Raw genomic sequence first — 18,987 nt, forward strand, 5'->3', positions numbered from 1 at the left:
TCCGAGCCCTTGTCCAATCCAAGGACAAGGGGCTCTTCTCCACCTCCGATGGGCGGTGGAGGTGGAGGCCGCGATTTCCTGGGGGGGAGGTTCATGGTGGCATCTGGGAGTCCCCTTTAAAAAGGGGTCCCCCAGATGCCCACCCCCCCTCCCAGGAGAAATGAGTATAGAGGTACTTGTACCCCTTACCCATTTCCTTTAAGAGTTAAAAGTAAATAAACACACAGACACTTTGAAAAAGTATTTTAATTGAACAAAAAACATAACCACGAAAAAAGTCCTTTAATATTCTTAATTAACCATTAATACTTACCTGTCCCTTTAAAAGCCAGTTCCCACGCAATATCCTCGGAAATATACTAATCAGTTACAATGTAACAAAGCTATTACAATGTAACAACTTTGTTACTTTGTAACACCACCGCACCCGACGTCACTCGCCGCCACCGCCGCGTCTGCGCTGACCCGACAGAGCTCTGAGCTATATAGCTCAGAGCTCCCTAAGCATCTTTGTATTTGGGCTCCAAGGAGCCCCATTGGTCCTTAGCAGACCAATGGGGTTCCTTTAAATCAGAAGGAACCCCATTGGTCTGCTAAGGACCAATGGGGCTCCTTGGAGCCCAAATACAAAGATGCTAAGAGAGCTCTGAGCTATATAGCTCAGAGCTCTGTCGGGTCAGTGCGGGACACTAAGTCCCCGCCGCCTCCCGCTGTCAGCCCCGCCCACATCTGTCACCCACATGTCACCCACATGTGGGTGACATGTGGGTGACATGTGGAAGAGGCGGGGAGGACAGCGGGAGGCGGCGGGGACTTAGCGTCCCGCACGGACCCGACAGAGCTCTGAGCTATATAGCTCAGAGCTCTCTTAGCAGCCCCGCCCACATCTGTCACCCACATGTCACCCACATGTGGGTGACATGTGGGTGACATGTGGAAGAGGCGCGGAGGACAGCGGGAGGCGGCGGGGACTTAGCGTCCCGCACGGACCCGACAGAGCTCTGAGCTATATAGCTCAGAGCTCTCTTAGCATCTTTGTATTTGGGCTCCAAGGAGCCCCATTGGTCCTTAGCAGACCAATGGGGTTCCTTCTGATTTAAAGGAACCCCATTGGTCTGCTAAGGACCAATGGGGCTCCTTGGAGCCCAAATACAAAGATGCTTAGGGAGCTCTGAGCTATATAGCTCAGAGCTCTGTCGGGTCAGCGCAGACGCGGCGGTGGCGGCGAGTGACGTCGGGTGCGGTGGTGTTACAAAGTAACAAAGTTGTTACATTGTAATAGCTTTGTTACATTGTAACTGATTAGTATATTTCCGAGGATATTGCGTGGGAACTGGCTTTTAAAGGGACAGGTAAGTATTAATGGTTAATTAAGAATATTAAAGGACTTTTTTCGTGGTTATGTTTTTTGTTCAATTAAAATACTTTTTCAAAGTGTCTGTGTGTTTATTTACTTTTAACTCTTAAAGGAAATGGGTAAGGGGTACAAGTACCTCTATACTCATTTCTCCTGGGAGGGGGGGTGGGCATCTGGGGGACCCCTTTTTAAAGGGGACTCCCAGATGCCACCATGAACCTCCCCCCCAGGAAATCGCGGCCTCCACCTTCACCGCCCATCGGAGGTGGAGAAGAGCCCCTTGTCCTTGGATTGGACAAGGGCTCGGAGGGGGAGGGGAAAGCTTGGCTGCCCCTCCCCTTCCGAGACCCCCCAATCCATGGACCATGCGGGCTGGTATAGTCAGGGTGCGGAGCCCCACGCAGCCGGTGCTCCGCATTCTGGCTATCCCAGTCTGCATGGGGGACAAGGGGTTAAAGAGGTCTGGGAGGGGGGACCCCACGTCGTTTTTTTTTTAATATTTCCCACACTCAGAACGAAGTAAGTAAAACTCTTCCCACTTGGGGGAATCTATGAAAATAAAACACTATTGTTACCTGTGCAAAAAAAACTGACATTTTCCGCATTTAAAAGACATTTTTGCCCTTGAAACTTAAAAATCGATTTTCTCAAAAACTATAAGGTCTTTTTGAAAAAAAAATTTTTCCTCTTATTCCCACTGATCCCCTTAATATACCCTGTAAATTTGGTGTTTCTAAATTTTAAGCAGGCTTTGCTATTAACCGTTAAAGTCGGCGGGTTTTTAAATGTATTTATTTTTCCTTTGAAACTTTAACATCGATTTTCTCAAAAACTATAAGGTCTTTTTGAAAAAAAATTTTTCCCTCTTATTCCTTCTGATCTCCTTAATATATTCTCCAAATTTGAGGCTCTTAGCACTTAAGGGGGCTTTGCTATTAACCCTTAAAGTCGGCGGCTACCTAACATTGATCCATGCGTCAACTTTTCCGCTTGGCAGCATGACCTTACGCATTAATTGCTAGTAGGAATTTACGCGTAAGCCTATAACGTAACAACTTGAATTACGGTATTCTTACGCGTAATTGCGTAAGGGCAATGCGTAATTACAGACATGTACCGAAATTGAATGTCTATGCCGTAAGCGTAATTCCGTAATGCGTAATAGCGTAAAATTACGCGTAATGATCCGTAAGCATAGCTTTTTCCATTACGATCAGCACTGACATGGCTGCAGTCACTGGGGTGAAGACCGAGCTCAGTGAGGGCAGGCTGGTCAATGGGGTCACCGTGACCTCAAGTGGTGGTGGAGGCCTGCTGCGGACCGGAGTGCTGGTGGTGGTGGCACTGGTCTCGCTGGTGCTGGAGGCCTGGCTGGAAATGGTGGCTTGCTGCTCCGCCATCAGAATCAGAATCAGAACTTTATTTCGCCAAGTGCGACCGAGATCGTACCCGGAATTTGTTGTGGTTCACATGGGAGTAGCAACAGAGCAAGACAGAGATCGGCATAAGACAATAACAATAATACAAGCGAGACAGGCATAAGACAATAACAACGATACAAGCATATGAGCAAGACAGGCAAGTAACCTACAGTACAATATGTGGTTTGCTCATGATCAGAGTCCTCTGGGTTTGGATATTGTGCTTCATACAGCCCTTAGAGTTGAGTTCTACCCAGAAGCACCCACCAGGGTGGCAGCTGGATTTATATTACTGGCCCAGGTTCAGTGTGCCTCGGCCGGGCTAATTGGCCTGAGTGCAGCTAGCCTACCGATGAGAGGCAGGAGTTCAGCAGCAGGGCTGCTTGGGGAAAAAAGGTGTCTCTGCGCCTGTTAGTCCTTGGGCGGATGGTCCTGTAGCGTCGGCCCGAGGGAAGGAGCTTAAAGAAGCGGCAGCCTGAGTGGGACGGGTCCTGGGAGATCCTGTTAGCCCTTGTCTTCATTCTAGTGGTGTAGAGAAGGTCAAGAGGTGGCAGAGGAGAGCCAATGGTCCTTTCCGCTGAGCTAATGATTCTCTGAAGCTTATACTTATAACTGGTGGTTGCTCTTGCGTACCACACAATAATGGAGGAGCAGAGGGTAGCTTCAATAGTGACCGTGTAGAAGCTGGACAGCAGCTCCTGAGGCATACCAAATTTTTTCAATTGGCGCAGGAAAAATAGTCTCTGCTGAGCCTTCTTCTGGATTTTGGTGGTGTTCTCCGCCCATTTTAAGTAGCTCATTAGAGTTGTTCCCAGGAACCTGACGCTAGAGACCCTGGACACTTCAATCTCGTTGATAACAATTGGTTGTTGTGTGTGGGGGGGGGGTGTCTCCTGAAGTCTAAGATGAGTTCCACTTTTTGGCTGTGTTTAGGACGAGCTTATTGTCCTCGCACCATCTGCAGATTCTCTCTATCTCGCTGCGATAATCGTGTTCCCCCGCCCCACCGATGAGCCCAAAGATGGTGGTATCATCCGCAAATTTAATGACCTTTACAGAGTCAGCTGAGGAAGTACAGTTGTTTGTATACAGTGAGAACAGGAGAGGGGACAGAACACACCCCTGTGGAGCACCTGTGTTGGTGGTGCTCACACTGGAGAGGCAGTTACCGAGCTTCACCTGTTGGGTCCTGTTTGAGAGGAAGTCCTTTACCCACGCGCAGAGTGTGGAGTCGACTCCAAGATGTGCCAGGTTGTCGATCAGAATGTTTGGGCAGATTGTATTGAATGCTGAGCTAAAGTCCTGAAACAGGATCCTAACGTAGGAGTTTGGTCTTTCGAGGTGTTCCGTGATGTGCGCCAGACTGATGTTGATGGCGTCATCCACAGACCTGTTGGCCCTGTATGCAAACTGATGTGGATCGAGGAGGGGGCTAGCGAGTCACTTCAGGTGAGCAAGAACCAGACGTTCAAGGATCTTCATGACTATAGGTGTGAGGGCCACAGGTCTGAAGTTGTTGTATTCTGTGTTGCCTGGCTTTTTAGGAACCGGTATGATTGTGGACCTTTTAAGGCAGGAGGGGACGCTGCCTTCCGCCAGGGACCTGTTAAAAAGGGAGGTGAGCGTGGGGGCCAGCTGGTCTGCACAGGATCTCAGACAAGTTGGTGACACGCCATCTGGGCCGGCTGCTTTCCTGGTGTTGAGTATGCGGAGGTGATGGAGAACATCTGTTTCCTGGACCGCTACTGGCACTAGGTCAGCCTGGACCTTCGGGGAGGGCTTTGTCGAGGGTGCTGGGTTAGCATGCTGCTTGGGATGATTTTCAAACCGACAGTAAAACCTGTTCAGTTCCTCGGCCAGTGAGGTGCTGGGGGTTGCATGCTGGGGGGATGGTTTGAAGTTCGTAGCTGCTCTGAGGCCTTTCCACACCTCACGTGGGTTATTTGACTGGAGGAGGTGACCCAGCTTGTCAGAGTAGGCCCTCTTTGCAGCACGCAATTCACGATTTAGGGCGTTCTTTGCGTCTCTGAACTCGTCCGGGGTGCCGTGCTTGTGCGCCGCCTCCTTGAGTTTCCTGAGTCGGCGCAACTTGCTGTTGAACCACAGCCTACACCTCACTCACCACAATGGGCCGGGGGCGACGACCCGTCTCAAAGATGGGCGCAACGCGTGACTGTTGCACCTCTGCTCCCTCCTCCACAACTCTGGCGCTGGCGGCGGACCAGTCACAGACCTGCTGCTGCTGTCAGTGGCTGCTGCAATGGCGCTGCCTCTCCTGGTGGTGCCTCACCCTCTACCTCTGCCAGTCATTGTGCAATAATATACAAATACAGTAAAAAAAAAGGTGTAGAAAAGGGCGGGAAAGGGTGTAAACTTTAATAAAGTCTGGGTTGGTGGTGGTGACTGGTGTTGAGTGATAACAAAAAATGAAAGTTTTTTCTTTTTTTTTTTAAATAGTAGTACTACTAACAGCAGTAGTGTAGTCTACAGTACTAACTAACTCATGTGATGGACAGTGACAACTAAAGTCGGTCACGCACGGTCAGACGCAATCAATAGGGTCGGGCAAATGACAGTGACTCACAGGTCACAATGGATGCTGGCCTGTGACGTAACGGTTATTTGTTACACAGTACAGAAGCCAATTAAATCACAGACTAACATTAGAAAAAATTAACTGAACGGGTAGTAGTAGTAGTAGACTAGTAGTAGTACGCAGGTAACTAATAAATCCCTAGTTAGTGTACTACACAATAACTAAGTGGTGTGTCAGACAGTGGGTGGGAATTAAAGTCGGTCACACACGGTCAGACGCAATCAATAGGGTCGGGCAAATGACAGCGACTCACAGGTCACAACGGATGCTGGCCTGTGATGTAACGGTTATTTGTTACACAGTACAGAAGCTAATTAAATCACAGACTAACAGTAGAAAAGATTAACTGATTGGGTAGTAGTAGTAGTAGACTAGTAGTAGACTAATAGTAGTACGCAGGTAACTAATAAATCCCTAGTTAGTGTACTACACAATAAGTGGTGTGCCAGACAGTGGGTGGGAATTAAAGTCGGTCACACACGGTCAGACGCACGCAATCAATAAATTCGGTCGGGCAGGTGACAGTCACAGGTCACTCACAATGGATGCTGGTGGCCTGTGATGTGACTAACTATTATTTATTACACACAGTACAGAAGCTAATAAAATTGCACACTAACAGTACAAAAAATTAACTGAACGGGTACTAGTAGTCGTACGCAGGTAACTAATAAATTCCTAGCATATTTCAAATAACTAAGTTGTGCGGCGCAGACAGTTGGTGACAATTAAAGTCGGTCAAACACGGTCAAACGCAATCAATCAATAGGGTTGGGCTGATGACTGTCACAGATCACAACAGATGTTTGCTGGCCTGTACAGTGTACACAGTCAGTAACTCACTAACACAGTACTGAAGCTAATAAACTAACAGACTACAGCAGTACTAAATAATTAACTAAACTAGTACTAAGTAAGTACACAACTAACTAGAATCCCTAACCTACCTAAGCTAGTAGTAGGCTAAGGCTGCCCTAGGCTAGCAGGCCTAGCCTGCACACAGACTAACACTAGCCTAGCACAGTATACAGTATACACTAGCTGACTACAAACAATCAAATTACTATCTATCTATATAAGAGTACAATAGATGTGTTTAGGAGGTGTTTAGGAAGCAAAAGGCTAGGTTGAGCACAAGGATGCACTTGCTCAGATGCAGCACAGCACTGGAGATACTCTCAGTACCAGCACAGTCACACAAGTACGTGGCTCCGCAACATGGCCACCTCCTTATATAAAGGAGGGGAGGACCAGGATCCCCTCCTCTGATTGGTTGCTAGCATTGCCAGGGCCTCGGCTGGAGGACTTATGATTGGCCCACGTCACGCGCAACGTCACTCCCGAATCCCGAACCCACTGCGTCATCCGGCCGAATTCGAATGCGCATATTCGGGAAACTTCGCATTCGGGTTTGGCTTCGACTTTGGCAACGCTGAAATCTACCCGAATTTTTCGGGTAGATTCGCATTCGGGAGTCCTGGAGAGCAACCCTGGCTACAGTAGTTCACCCTTCTGAGGACTGTGTTTCTTTTCTTGCTATTGTTATATTGCAATCCTGTATGTGCATTGCACACGTTAGCTGTTGGAGACAGGTCTGCTGCTTCTAGTAGTGCACTGACCATAACCCAGTAATCCTTCACCACCACTACTGGCATCTAGTATTCACTACTGCCCCCTGTATAAGACCTCAATGCAGAATCAGGGTTGAACTGGAAAATGAACTGGAAATTGAACTATCATTGGCTGGAAAACCGTGATTGCCTGCTCTCCTGTGAACGTGCGCACAAGCACGGCGGCCACTACACACCACTACAAAAAGTGGTGTCAACTAGTAAAAACAAAAACTTTGCTTACCTGATGTTATCACTAAAGCTCTTTGCAGTTGTTTGCGGTGCTTTAAATGCGGTGTTTGGTTTTTCAGTGTGAACCAGGCATAACCCTTACACTACCTTATCGTTGTGCATGCACGCCAGATGTTTTAAAGGACTTAAAGAAGTTATGAGGCAAAAAGTAATAAAACAAGCGCTACTTACCCGGGGCTTCCTCCAGCCCCAAGCTCCCAGCATGTCCCTAGCTGCAGCTCTCCCCACAGCCGTTCGCCGCCTCTGCCTCCCGGGCCCCGGCGATGACGTCAGGCTCACCTCCAGCTCGGCCTGTACTGCGCCTGCGCGAGCGGCCGGTCCTCGTGGTGGTGATTGACAGCGCCACTTGCACAGGTGCAGTACAGGCCGACCTGGAGGTCAGCCTGACGTCATTGCGGGGGACCGGGACGGAGCTGTGGCGAGCGGCTGCGGGGAGAGCTGCGGCGAGGGACATGCTGGGAGCTTGGGGCTGGAGGAAGCCCTGGGTAAGTAGCGCTTGTAGCCTGATAACTCCTTTCATTCCACAAATTTAGAAATATACTGTGATCTCTGCTCTTTAGAAATTAGAACACAACTCTGTGACAACTACGTAATTTTTGGTGGGACTTGAGTCCCTCTCCAGCATGCCGCAGTGTAGGTGCTAGGCCCCTTGAAACAACATTTCCATCACTTTTGTGGCCAGTAACAGATCCTATAGGTTTTAAAATTCGCCTGCCCATTGAAGTGCGTGGCAGTTCACCAGATTTGCCTGCCTGTTGGTGAACTTTTGCAAGTTTCATGTTTGCTACATCACTACCTATTAAACATTGTTATTTATGACATTTGTTGCCAGCACTTTAAAAGCGTTGCATCCTTGTGTCGAGGGGGACATTTTCTTCATGTTTGTTGAAGCAGTATGTGGAGCAGTATCCATTAATTTTTTGATCGTGTGTACATTTTTTTTTTTTTGCCTCTGATGAAGCAACCCTTGTTTGCGAAACACATGTCAGGCATCAGTTGTTGTAGGTAGTCCTCGGTTAACGAACGAGATAGGGACTGTCGGCTCGTTCTTAACCTGAATCCGTCCTTAAGTCGGGACTACCTGTACTGTTAGCATTTTTTATGCAGAGTAAGCAAAGCGGAAAATAAATAGAGGACATCTTACCTATTCCATGGCTGTAGAATGTCTCATCGTGCTGCCTGGAAGCTCCGCTGCCCGTCCTCTCGCTCCGTCCACTGTTCCCCGGCGGCTTTACATGCGTTGCATAATGACGCAATTAGGAGGCGTCGCCACTAGGGGGCTTCTCCTGATTGCGTCATTATGCGACGCATAAGAAGCCGACATCGGGAACAGTGGATGGAGCAAGAGGACGGGCAGCGGAGCTTCCAGGCAGCACGATGGGACCTTTCTACAGCCATGGAATAGGTAAGATGTCCTCTATTTATCTTCCGCTGCGCTTAGCCTGCATAAAAAATGGAAATGGCAACAGTACAGGTAGTCTCCCCGGCAGCGTGACGTCATCGCGGCAGGGCGGAGCTATGGTCGCGGCGTTCGTATCAGCGGGTCGTTCGTAAGTCGGGCGTTTGTAACCCGGGGACTACCTGTATTGCTTTGGAAATACTCAGTCTACTTGAAAAAGAAAAAAATCTTGGACTATTTTTAAGCAGTAAATGTGATGTTCCAAGACTGTTTACTCTGATTGTTGTAGTACTCCACACAAAAAAAAACCCTTATTGGTGTATTGGGTTTAGATGAGATTGCTCTATATTTAGGGGGGAAGGAGTGCACTGTTAATGTTTTGGCTATTTAACAAAAAAACTCCACTGTACAATAATTTAACCACACTTAATTCGCAGTACGCTAATGTTTTAAGGCTAAGCATTTAGACAATATTTAAATATGATAACAATCTATAAATAATAATCTTAAGATGCATCTTTCAAATATTAGTCATTATCATTATGAACTGATGATGGATAAGTTCTTAGCTGAGGCATATTAATAGGGAGGTGACAGGTACAGAATTGGAGCGTAGCGTATAAACTGATTATAAACTGATTAGAGTATCACATTACACACCACCAGCCACAAAGACACTTACAAGCTATGAACACATAAATAACATGTTTTGGAAGTTTGTCTGTTATTTCTTGAGCATTATCTGAAGCTAGATAATCACTGTTTAAACTATTTATGCCTCCTGGACGTGATCACATCTAGGCGGCTGCTTTGTTGCTGCTGCGCGCTTCGGCGCGCGCCCGCACGCTCACATTGCGCCCCCCGGTAGCCCAAAGATCAATAAATGGGAACATGGTTCCCATTCATTGATCTAAGTTCCCGGCAGAATAACCGACGGCTTCTTATCAGTGGTCGCGGTCTTTCTGAAAATAAAAAAAGATTCCCGTCCTCCTCATGCTTCCTGGAAGAGAGAAGGACTAAAAAAATAATCTCACTGTGGCCATCTTGCGGCCAAATAGTAAAACTACATCAACATACATTTTTAAATACAATAAACCCACATTATTACATTTAAAATTAACTGTTAATCGTCCAGCACAGCAGACTGTCTTTTTCAATTTTAAAAGTACAAGAAGTCTCTTTTTTTTCTTTTCCTTTCTCCCCATCACCCACTCTGAAAAGGAAGCATTTCACATAGAGGTGTTACTGGCCAATGGCAAATGGAGCTCATGGAAGTCAGCACCATCAGATAACAGTCCACCCCAAAACCTTTCCACTAGTGCGATTCCCCACCGCACTAGTGGAAACGCACCCTTATTCAGCATTTGCTGACCAGTGACCACACATGTTAACCTATCGATATTTAGTGGCATTTGGTTAAACATTGTCCGCAGGTTACAAATCTGCCCTCGGATTCGCTGTAGGCCAATCCATACAGAAATGGCAAAGGTTATTGGTAAACTGTGTTATTTTTGTGCCAGTAAAAGGTTTTGCCAGCTCACTCATCAAGGGGTATACAGACTCAGTTTTTAGGAAAAGACAGCCCACCAAGTCATATTCTATAAATGTTTGGTCCCTCAGCGACCATCTTGTCTCCCAAATTCCATCAACTAAGATCTTCACACACGGGCCCTCCAGGAGATCAGGGCACATGGACCTACATAATTTACTTTGTTTCAAGGACTCTGATACCAATGCCTACATTTGAACTGGACTTTATTTCATTCAATCCCACAAGGACTGCTAAGCTAAGTAAACCTAACACAACTTTTTATTTTAAGCTTTGTGTTAACTAGTTTATGTAAATGTGTGTAATGCCTTTTTGTTGTTAAAACATTTAAAAATCGTTTTAACGGTCATGACCTGTCCCTGAACATACACAATCGTCCTTGCTCCCCCGATAGTTTTACCCTGTGTTCTATAGTATTTTGCATCTACAACCCGTATACTTTAATCGGGCACAGATAGACAGATCTGGCGCCAATCCCCGCATACAGCTAAGGGTAAGTTACAGTGTTCTCAGTGTGTTATTATAGGTGCAGTCATGCGCTGACTCGCATGTGGTAGTAAGCATCTGAATTGTAGGTGTGTGATGATTCCTTTGGAGTCAGAATGCTCCTCTCGGCTAGTCGGTTCATAGACTGTGTTCATAGATTGTGACCCCCACATGGGCATCTATACACAAACGAGACCGAGTTTCTGACTCTGAGTGATTAACCCAATCACAGATTGGCCCTCCCAAGCCTCTTCAACCCCTTATCCCGCATGCCGGGATACCCAGAATTCCGGGCTCCAGCCCGTGAGGGGCTTCACACATTAAGCTATACCAGCCCGCATGGTCCATGGTATAGGGGGACTCTGGAGGAGAGGGGAGGTCAAGCCTCCCCCTCTCACGAGGAGCCCTTGTCCAATCCATGGTCAAGGGGCTCTTCCCCACCTTTGGTGCCCCAGGAGGAGGTGGGGCTGACAACACCCTAGTTGGGGTTCATGGTGGCATCTGGGAGTCCCCAGGGGAAATGAGTATTCGGGTACTGAGTACCCCTTACCCATTTCCAGAAAGAGTTAAATGTAAATAGAAATGTAACAGTAAATAAAGTCCTTTAATATTCTTTTCCTCAATTAAAACTTACTTTTTATTAATGTTTTCAGCTATACTTAGTATAGCTGAGAGCTCCATACCATGAGGACACTGCCAGCTCCCGTTGTCTTTCCCACCTGCCAACATCTATCACATCCACCCATGCTGGCACCTAATGCACCTACATGTGTCAGTGCTCTAGGTGCCAGCATGGGTGGATGCAATAGGTGTGGGAGGTGGGGAGGACAGCAGGAGCTGGTGGCGACAGGGATGGCACTCTAAGCTATACTGAGTGAGTATAGAGTGTATTGACTGAATATCAGTAAAATGTCTAATAATTTTATTAGGTGTCACACAAACTACGCAACATACATTACGCAATTTGTGCAGCTTGCATAATACATAAGTAGCATACACTGTGTTTAAAACATGCCTAATTAGGGGGGCATAGCTTCCATTGACAGGTGACAGGCCCCCAACTTTGAACAAGTGCCTCTGCTTTGTAGTGTAGATATAGAAATTTAATTACAACTGAATTTGGTGCACACAGATAAATATGTCAGTTTTAAAAAGTAGGCATTTTATTATAACCCTCCAACCCCTCCCCCCTCCTTAATTTATTGCGTTATCGGGGTACAAGACTGATCTCAAAATTGCGGGGTACAGATGCATTGCTGTTGGGCATTGGGGAAATATCGATGTCTGAAGGATCTTCATCAGATTTCAGGTTGAAATTTTGTAGGATAGTGATTAGAAATAAGAAGATCTCCATTCTGGCCAACCCTTCTCCAAGGCAGTTTCTCTTTCCTGTCAGGGAGAAATACAGCAGTTATAATTTTAATGGATCTGAACACTGTCAACTGAGTGCAAACTTATAAAGTTTATGTATTGATGATGACTGCAGTTTTTAGTATTAGGTACATAGAAATAAAACTGAGTACTGGGGTTTGTACCGCAATAGCACCCTGAGCCCCTACAGCCCCCACGTAAAAAGATCAGCACGTAGCCTAATCCCTCTTCACGCATAGTGGTCAGTCATAATTTGCCCAACCCCTCCCTACTTCTCTGCAGAGTAGTACAGGGGGAAGCTACTCACTCTAGGCTGCCATAGAGCATGGAGTGTGTTGCTGATGGAAGGAAGAGAAGCCCCTATGCAGTGCTGGAACAGCTGAATATTACACCAAAAAATTATGATGGAACAAATTAACACTTTTCGAACTTATAAGATATATGCCGTATAGATGCTGACGAAGTTCTAAAGCCATGTACATGGACTGCTTGCCTATAAAAGCAAGCCCCCAATGCTCCCCGACTAATTACACTCGCAAGTTATCTGTTCCTACAGTACTCGTCTTCAATGGTGCTCTGCTGGTAAGGATCACTACTAAATATCAAAGTCAAAATTAACTTCCACACACTCTGCAAATCCTCATGCGAATCCATTCACAAAAATAATGCAGCAATCAATGCTGTCCCTACAGCTACATTTCACATTTCATGAAATCCCGGGGCAAAATTCCACGACTTTCCAGGTAGTGGATTTTGCTGCCTGGGGGAGGCAGAGCTTTGGGCTGTAGCTCTGCCTCCAGTCCAATGAATCTCCGCCGAACTCCGCCTCTCCCCACCCCCTCTCAGTGAAAGAAGACTGAGAGGGGCGAGGAGAGGCGGAGATCGTAGGAGATTGATTTAAGCAAAGGCAGAGCTATTGCACAAATCTCTGCCTATACCCAGAAGGAGCCCTGAATTTTGCCCTGGGGATTTCGGGATGATTAGTTTGGATTATAATGCTGAAGCAGCCTGCTCCATAAATACAGGTATTTTAAAACCCTTCAGACTCTCTTTAAACATTATCCAAATGCACTTTCTACAGTGCATTTCTGGATTATGTGAGCACGTTGCATATCAATTCTTTTTGTGATGAAAATAACATGCATGTTAAAACATGAGTTTGTTTTTTGTTCCACTTGTTCCAGTGTTGGTGTTATGCATCATACTTAGTTTGAACTTGGCCTTATGCTAAACTGAATGTTTAAACTACTATTAGCTATTGTAGCAAAGAGTTAATGTTAAGTTAATGCTAAGGTAAGATGTATTGGGGAGGTAGCAGTAAGAAAAAGGTTAGAGTTAGTAAGAATTGCTCGCCGCACTGAACCACCAGCAACACTAAGCCGCCACCCACAACTGTACCACCTACACTAAGCTCCTGCCGCATTAATCCACTGCCCACAGCAAGCCACCGCCCACAACTGCACCATCCACACTAAGGTCCCGCCACACTAATCCACTGCCCACACTAAGCCACTGCCCACACTAAGCCACCGCCCACAACTGCACCATCCACACTAAGGTCCCGCCACACTAATCCACTGCCCACACTAAGCCACTGCCCACACTAAGCCACCGCCCACAACTGCACCATCCACACTAAGGTCCCGCCACACTAATCCACTGCCCACACTAAGCCACTGCCCACACTAAGCCACCGCCCACAACTGCACCATCCACACTAAAGGGGCCCATACACTCAGCCGATTTTCTGGCCGACCGATCGATCCCGATCGATCGATAGAGCGATTGCAAATCGGTTTGCCAATCGACCGATCGACGGCCGATTTCGATGGATTTCCATCGAACTGGCAGGGTGGAAAATGTAGGTCGATCTGATGAGATTGCTTATCAGTTTGCATTGGCCTTAATGGAAATCTGATGGCAAAAAAATGCCATCAGATCGAATTTCAATAGATTTCAAACTGAAATGTATTGGAATTCCATCCTGGTAAAAAATGTTCTAAAAACGCATCAGATAGATCATCAGATGCATTTCTTATCTATCTGCTGCCAATCTGACGAGTGTATGGGCACGGTCCCGCCACACTAATCCACTGCCCACACTAAGCCACTGCCCACACTAAGCCACTGCCCATACTAAGCCACTGCCCAGAACTGCACCGCCCACTCTAAGCCATAGCCCACAGGTCTCAAGCATACTTACAACCTTTGGTCAGTATATAGGATTCATGGTAAACTAGGTGGGATTTAAGACAAGTCAGGTTAGGAAGCAGAAATTTTAATATGAAGATGACTTACTTTATACAATTATACCACCCTGAGCAATACACTGGACAGCTATGGGTAAGCCCATGCCCAGTTCCAGTTGCCTCCTAGTTCAGCTTTCACTGTGCATTTTGCTTCAGTTATTTAACTTACCAATAGAAAATGGTATAGAAATGTCATTTTTTTTCAAAGACCCCTTTTCATCCAAAAAGCGACTAGGATCAAAAGTCTGTGGGTCACGAACATACTTCGGATCTTTCAGAACAGATGACAAAAGGGCAAACACAACAGTACCCTAAAATATATAACACAGAATTAGCAGAAACCAAGTCTTGGGGCCAATTGCATAGTAAAAACAAAATGCCATACAGGAAGTTTGGATGAGCCCCTTGTCCATAACCAGTGGCGTAGCTTAGGAGCTAGGGGCCCCGGTGCAAGTTTTACATGTGGTCCCCCCCCAGCGCTCTATACATAACAATTGATATGGCGCACCAAAACCTGCCAAGGACGCGTACGTACAAAAAGGGCGCCTGGACAAAAAGGGCGCGGGGTGTAAACTCTAAATAATAATTAATCATTAATAGGGTTTATAAAAATAGTGTGCTATATTTTGTTTACAAATAAAGTTTAACAAAATTATAAATCATTAAATAATGTTTATAAAATCGGAAATTGTGAAAACGTTAATCTTCCCTATTTCTAAAGTTAAACTTATAATTACTTTTATTAAAAAAACAATAATATATGTTTAATTGTTATAATTGTATATTATTGTGAATAACCTTCATTTATGGTTTGTTCTTATAATAAAATCTGAAAATATTCTTTATAACGATGATATAAATATAAGTACGTTCGTAATAAGTGTTGTAAAACATTAGTAATTATTACTAAAATTTTACTAAAACTATACCTAAGCCTACTCTTACACAGAACCCTCCCTGTACCTATCCCTAACCCCTAGACCCCCCTGTTGGTGCCTAAACCTAAGACCCCCCTGTTGGTGCCTAAACCTAAGACCCCCCTGTTGGTGCCTAAACCTAAGACCCCCCCTGTTGGTGCCTAAGTAACCCTCCCTGTACCTACCCCTAACCCCTAGACCCCCCTGTTGGTGCCTAAACCTAAGACCCCCCTGTTGGTGCCTAAACCTAAGACCCCCCTGGTGGTGCCTAAACCTAAGACCCCCCTGTTGGTGCCTAAACCTAAGACCCCCCTGGTGGTGCCTAAACCTAAGACCCCCCTGTTAGTGCCTAAACCTAAGACCCCCCTGTTGGTGCCTAAACCTAAGACCCCCCTGGTGGTGCCTAAACCTAAGACCCCCCTGTTAGTGCCTAAACCTAAGACCCCCCTGTTGGTGCCTAAACCTAAGACCCCCCTGTTAGTGCCTAAACCTAAGACCCCCCTGGTGGTGCCTAAACCTAAGACCCCCCTGCTAGTGCCTAAACCTAAGACCCCCCTGGTGGTGCCTAAACCTAAGACCCCCCTGGTGGTGCCTAAACCTAAGACCCCCCTTTATTATGTGGATAATAATGTTTTACTAATTATGGATGCAAAAAATATATTCCAATTTACATTACGTACTGATCGCTTTATTTTGTGAATAATGTTCTAAAAACAGTAAGGGATAAAATTTTAAATAAAAAAATATATTCCAATTTACATTACGTACTGATCGCTTTGTTTTGTGAATAATGTTTTAAAAACAGTGGGGGATAAAACTTTAAATAATGTTTTAATTATTTAAATAAGATAAATATATTTAGTATTTTCATAAACATTATTCGGCACGGGTGCATTTTATAAACGTAAATGAACACAAGCTCAGTTATAAATCATTAAACAGCTCCGGGCGCCGTTTGTAAACTTTATTTAGCTCCGGGCGCCGTTTGTAAACTTTATTTAGCTCCGGCGCCCTTTTTTCCTGCTCTGCGCCCATTAAACGTTATTTATTATGGGAGTGAATGGCGGCGCCCTTTTTGTCCACTAGCTGCCTGCGCCCTTTTTTCCCAGCTCCGCCAAGGACAACCACAGTGTCAGAGGTGCAAGAAAGGCATAGGAAGCAGCTTGTTAATGATTATTATCATTCAAAGCATCTATAGAAGTGATTATAACAAGAACAGGACCAATAAAGAGCTAATATTGCAGTTGAGGGAGGGCCCAGATGCGGTCGCAACCTCTGCACCCCCTATTGCTACGCCAATGTCCATAGCCTTAGACAAGGGTGCTATGTGGAAGGAGGGGGGCCTCTTCCACCTCCCCTTCTTATGATTCATGTGGTACTGCTTAGGGTAGGGGAAGGCGGAGTTCCACACTGATGGACTCCAAATTCCCCGATGGAATACCAGCCTACAAGAAGCACAAGGGTTGAACAGTGTTTTTGGTGGGGAGCCCCATACTGACCATTTTTGTATAGTTAAAGTAAATGTGTACTGTACTGTCACTTTACATTTTAAATGTTTTACCAGTTGACTTAGATAATAATAATAAAATTCCGTTAGTAGACTGAAGAATGGGGGAGGCTAATGAGACCAAAACAATTTTGTCAAACACTACAAGGTATTTTCAATAAAAATTTGAGACGTTCACACAAGTGACTCTGGCGTATGTAGCAAATGTGGTGATAATGGAATGTTTGGAAGCTTGGCAGCCAGGCAAAAGCCAGTTTAATCTGACACTGCTGTGGTTTCAAAATGTGTTTTGCTGCCTGAACATTAAAATGGATCTCAGCTTCCACCTGCTGTCAATCCCTTTTATTCTGGTCCCCTGAGATGGATTAAGGTGAAATGGGGCTCTAGGCAATATAGCCAGCGGTGGGCCGAAATTTAGCAAATGCGAAATTTCGCATATAAATTCGCATTTGCGCATTGTAATCGTAATGCAAAATTTCAGGGAAAATCGTAATTAATTTTGTATGTAATAGTAATATTTCAACATTTTGCGTAATTTTTTGCACTTTCGAGAAATGTTGTGCCGACTTTAGTGGTTAATAGCAAAGCTCCCATACATGCTATTGCTACCAAAATTGCTGCATATGTTAAGTAGAATATTGGGTACAAGTCCAAAAAAGAATTCTTCAAAAAGACATTGTAGTTTTTGAGAAAATCAATTTTAAATATGCAAAGATAAATGGTTTTTGAACTGTAATTCAGCCCTGTTGACCGTACATGACAACTACAACCTATTGATTTTAATAAATTGCTTCCAATTGGTGTGCACACCCCCAAACAAATTCTGTCTGCATCAATTTTTTGGCCATCTGTCTGAATCCACATTACACTGCATGGCATGGATTTGGGAGCGAACTTGCAGCTGTATGCGTGCTAAGTCCATCTTGGTGGTGGACGCGACACTCCAATGAAAACAGGGCCTATGGGTGGAGGAGGTGATGATATCATTGGTAAAATATAGTGGGAGAGGCACTTGGTACAAAGGGGAAATGAAGGGACTGAAGGGAAAATGAAACTGTGCAAGTTGGAATAATATTTGCATTTTTATGTAATCAAGTATCAATCTACTGTAAGTATACTTTCTTAACTTATTTTTTAGGGGATATCATCAAAGGTCATTTTGTATTGATTAATAATAGCACAGATTATTCTCCATGTTGCTGTAGCCTACAATTTACATAATGTGATAAGTTTATCTGTTCATACTCTATTTTACTGTATCATAAATGATGCCAGTAAAAGGAATATTTTTACCTACCTTTGGAATGGTGTAGCCCCTAAAGACGGCAGTTTGGCTTACTGCACGGGGAGCTCCCAAGGGTGCAATGTCAATAAATCTCTGTAGCTCATGGATGACAGCATCTGTATATGGCATCTTGGTCCGGTCCTCTACAGATGGACAGCGGTTCTGACCAATCACCTGGTCTATTTCTTCTTGAACTTTTGCTGAGAGGACAAGTTCATGGTTGTAAAGAAAACATTAAAGGGTTACTAAAGCCCAAAAAAAAACAGTTTAACTTACTTGGGGCTTCTAGCAGCCCCCTGCAGTCATCCTGTGCTGTGCCCTTCCACAACCTTCCAGCAAGCAGTGGCGACCACCTGAAAGCTTACCGATCATGGTATGTTGGAAGCTACTGCGCATGTGTAGCCCCAAGCCGTGTACACCCTGATCAGGCTCCCAACAGCATTCTGCGCATGCGCAGAAGCAATTTTCCGGTACTGCATATGCACAGAGACGTGTGGCTGGCCAGCATTCAGGGGGTGTCCGGACAGCTTTCAGCAGGTCGCTGCTGCTGGCCGGAGGGTATTGGAAGGACGGTGCGGGCACAGGATGACTGCGGGGGGCTACAAGAAACTCCAAGTAAGTTAAACTGTTTGTTTTTTTTATTTGTAATTTTAGATTTCCTTTAATGTAAAAATAAACACATATACACACAAACATGCACTCACTGTACACAGATACACACAAACATACTCAAATTGACAGGGTCTGGCCAAGGGAGAGGCTTGAGAGGCACCAGCCTCTAGGCGTAGAGCTGTGGAGGTGCCGAAAGCTTGGGTACCAAATCACTTACCTAAGAAGGGTGAAACCTCTGGATCCTAATGAGGTTTCCCCCACTGTCCTCTGTTCCCCCGTCGTCAAGCATGGACCCTCCAAATATTACTGACAAGGGCTTGTCGGTTATCTGATTGGGGTTGAGCTCCTCTTCGAGTAAGAGCATAGCCGTACTGCA

The 18,987-nt window shown here is 45.5% G+C and overlaps 1 protein-coding gene across 1 annotated transcript in view; it reads right to left on the reverse strand.

Moving 5' to 3' along the window:
- Positions 1–11,811: 11,811 nt before the first annotated feature.
- LOC137529000 (cytochrome P450 2C18-like) overlaps positions 11,812–18,987 on the reverse strand; it is a 58,922-nt gene continuing 51,746 nt past the window's right edge. Inside the window, exons 8-10 of the mRNA XM_068250857.1 lie at positions 18,012–18,199; positions 14,460–14,601; positions 11,812–12,059 (exon numbers count right to left, since the gene is read on the reverse strand). Of these exons, the coding sequence (XP_068106958.1) occupies positions 11,878–12,059; positions 14,460–14,601; positions 18,012–18,199 (512 nt within the window). The 3' untranslated portion in view covers positions 11,812–11,877. The remainder of the gene's footprint in view (positions 12,060–14,459; positions 14,602–18,011; positions 18,200–18,987) is intronic.

This window comes from Hyperolius riggenbachi, chromosome 8 (assembly GCF_040937935.1).
Source record: "Hyperolius riggenbachi isolate aHypRig1 chromosome 8, aHypRig1.pri, whole genome shotgun sequence".
Taxonomy (NCBI): Eukaryota; Metazoa; Chordata; class Amphibia; order Anura; family Hyperoliidae; genus Hyperolius; species Hyperolius riggenbachi.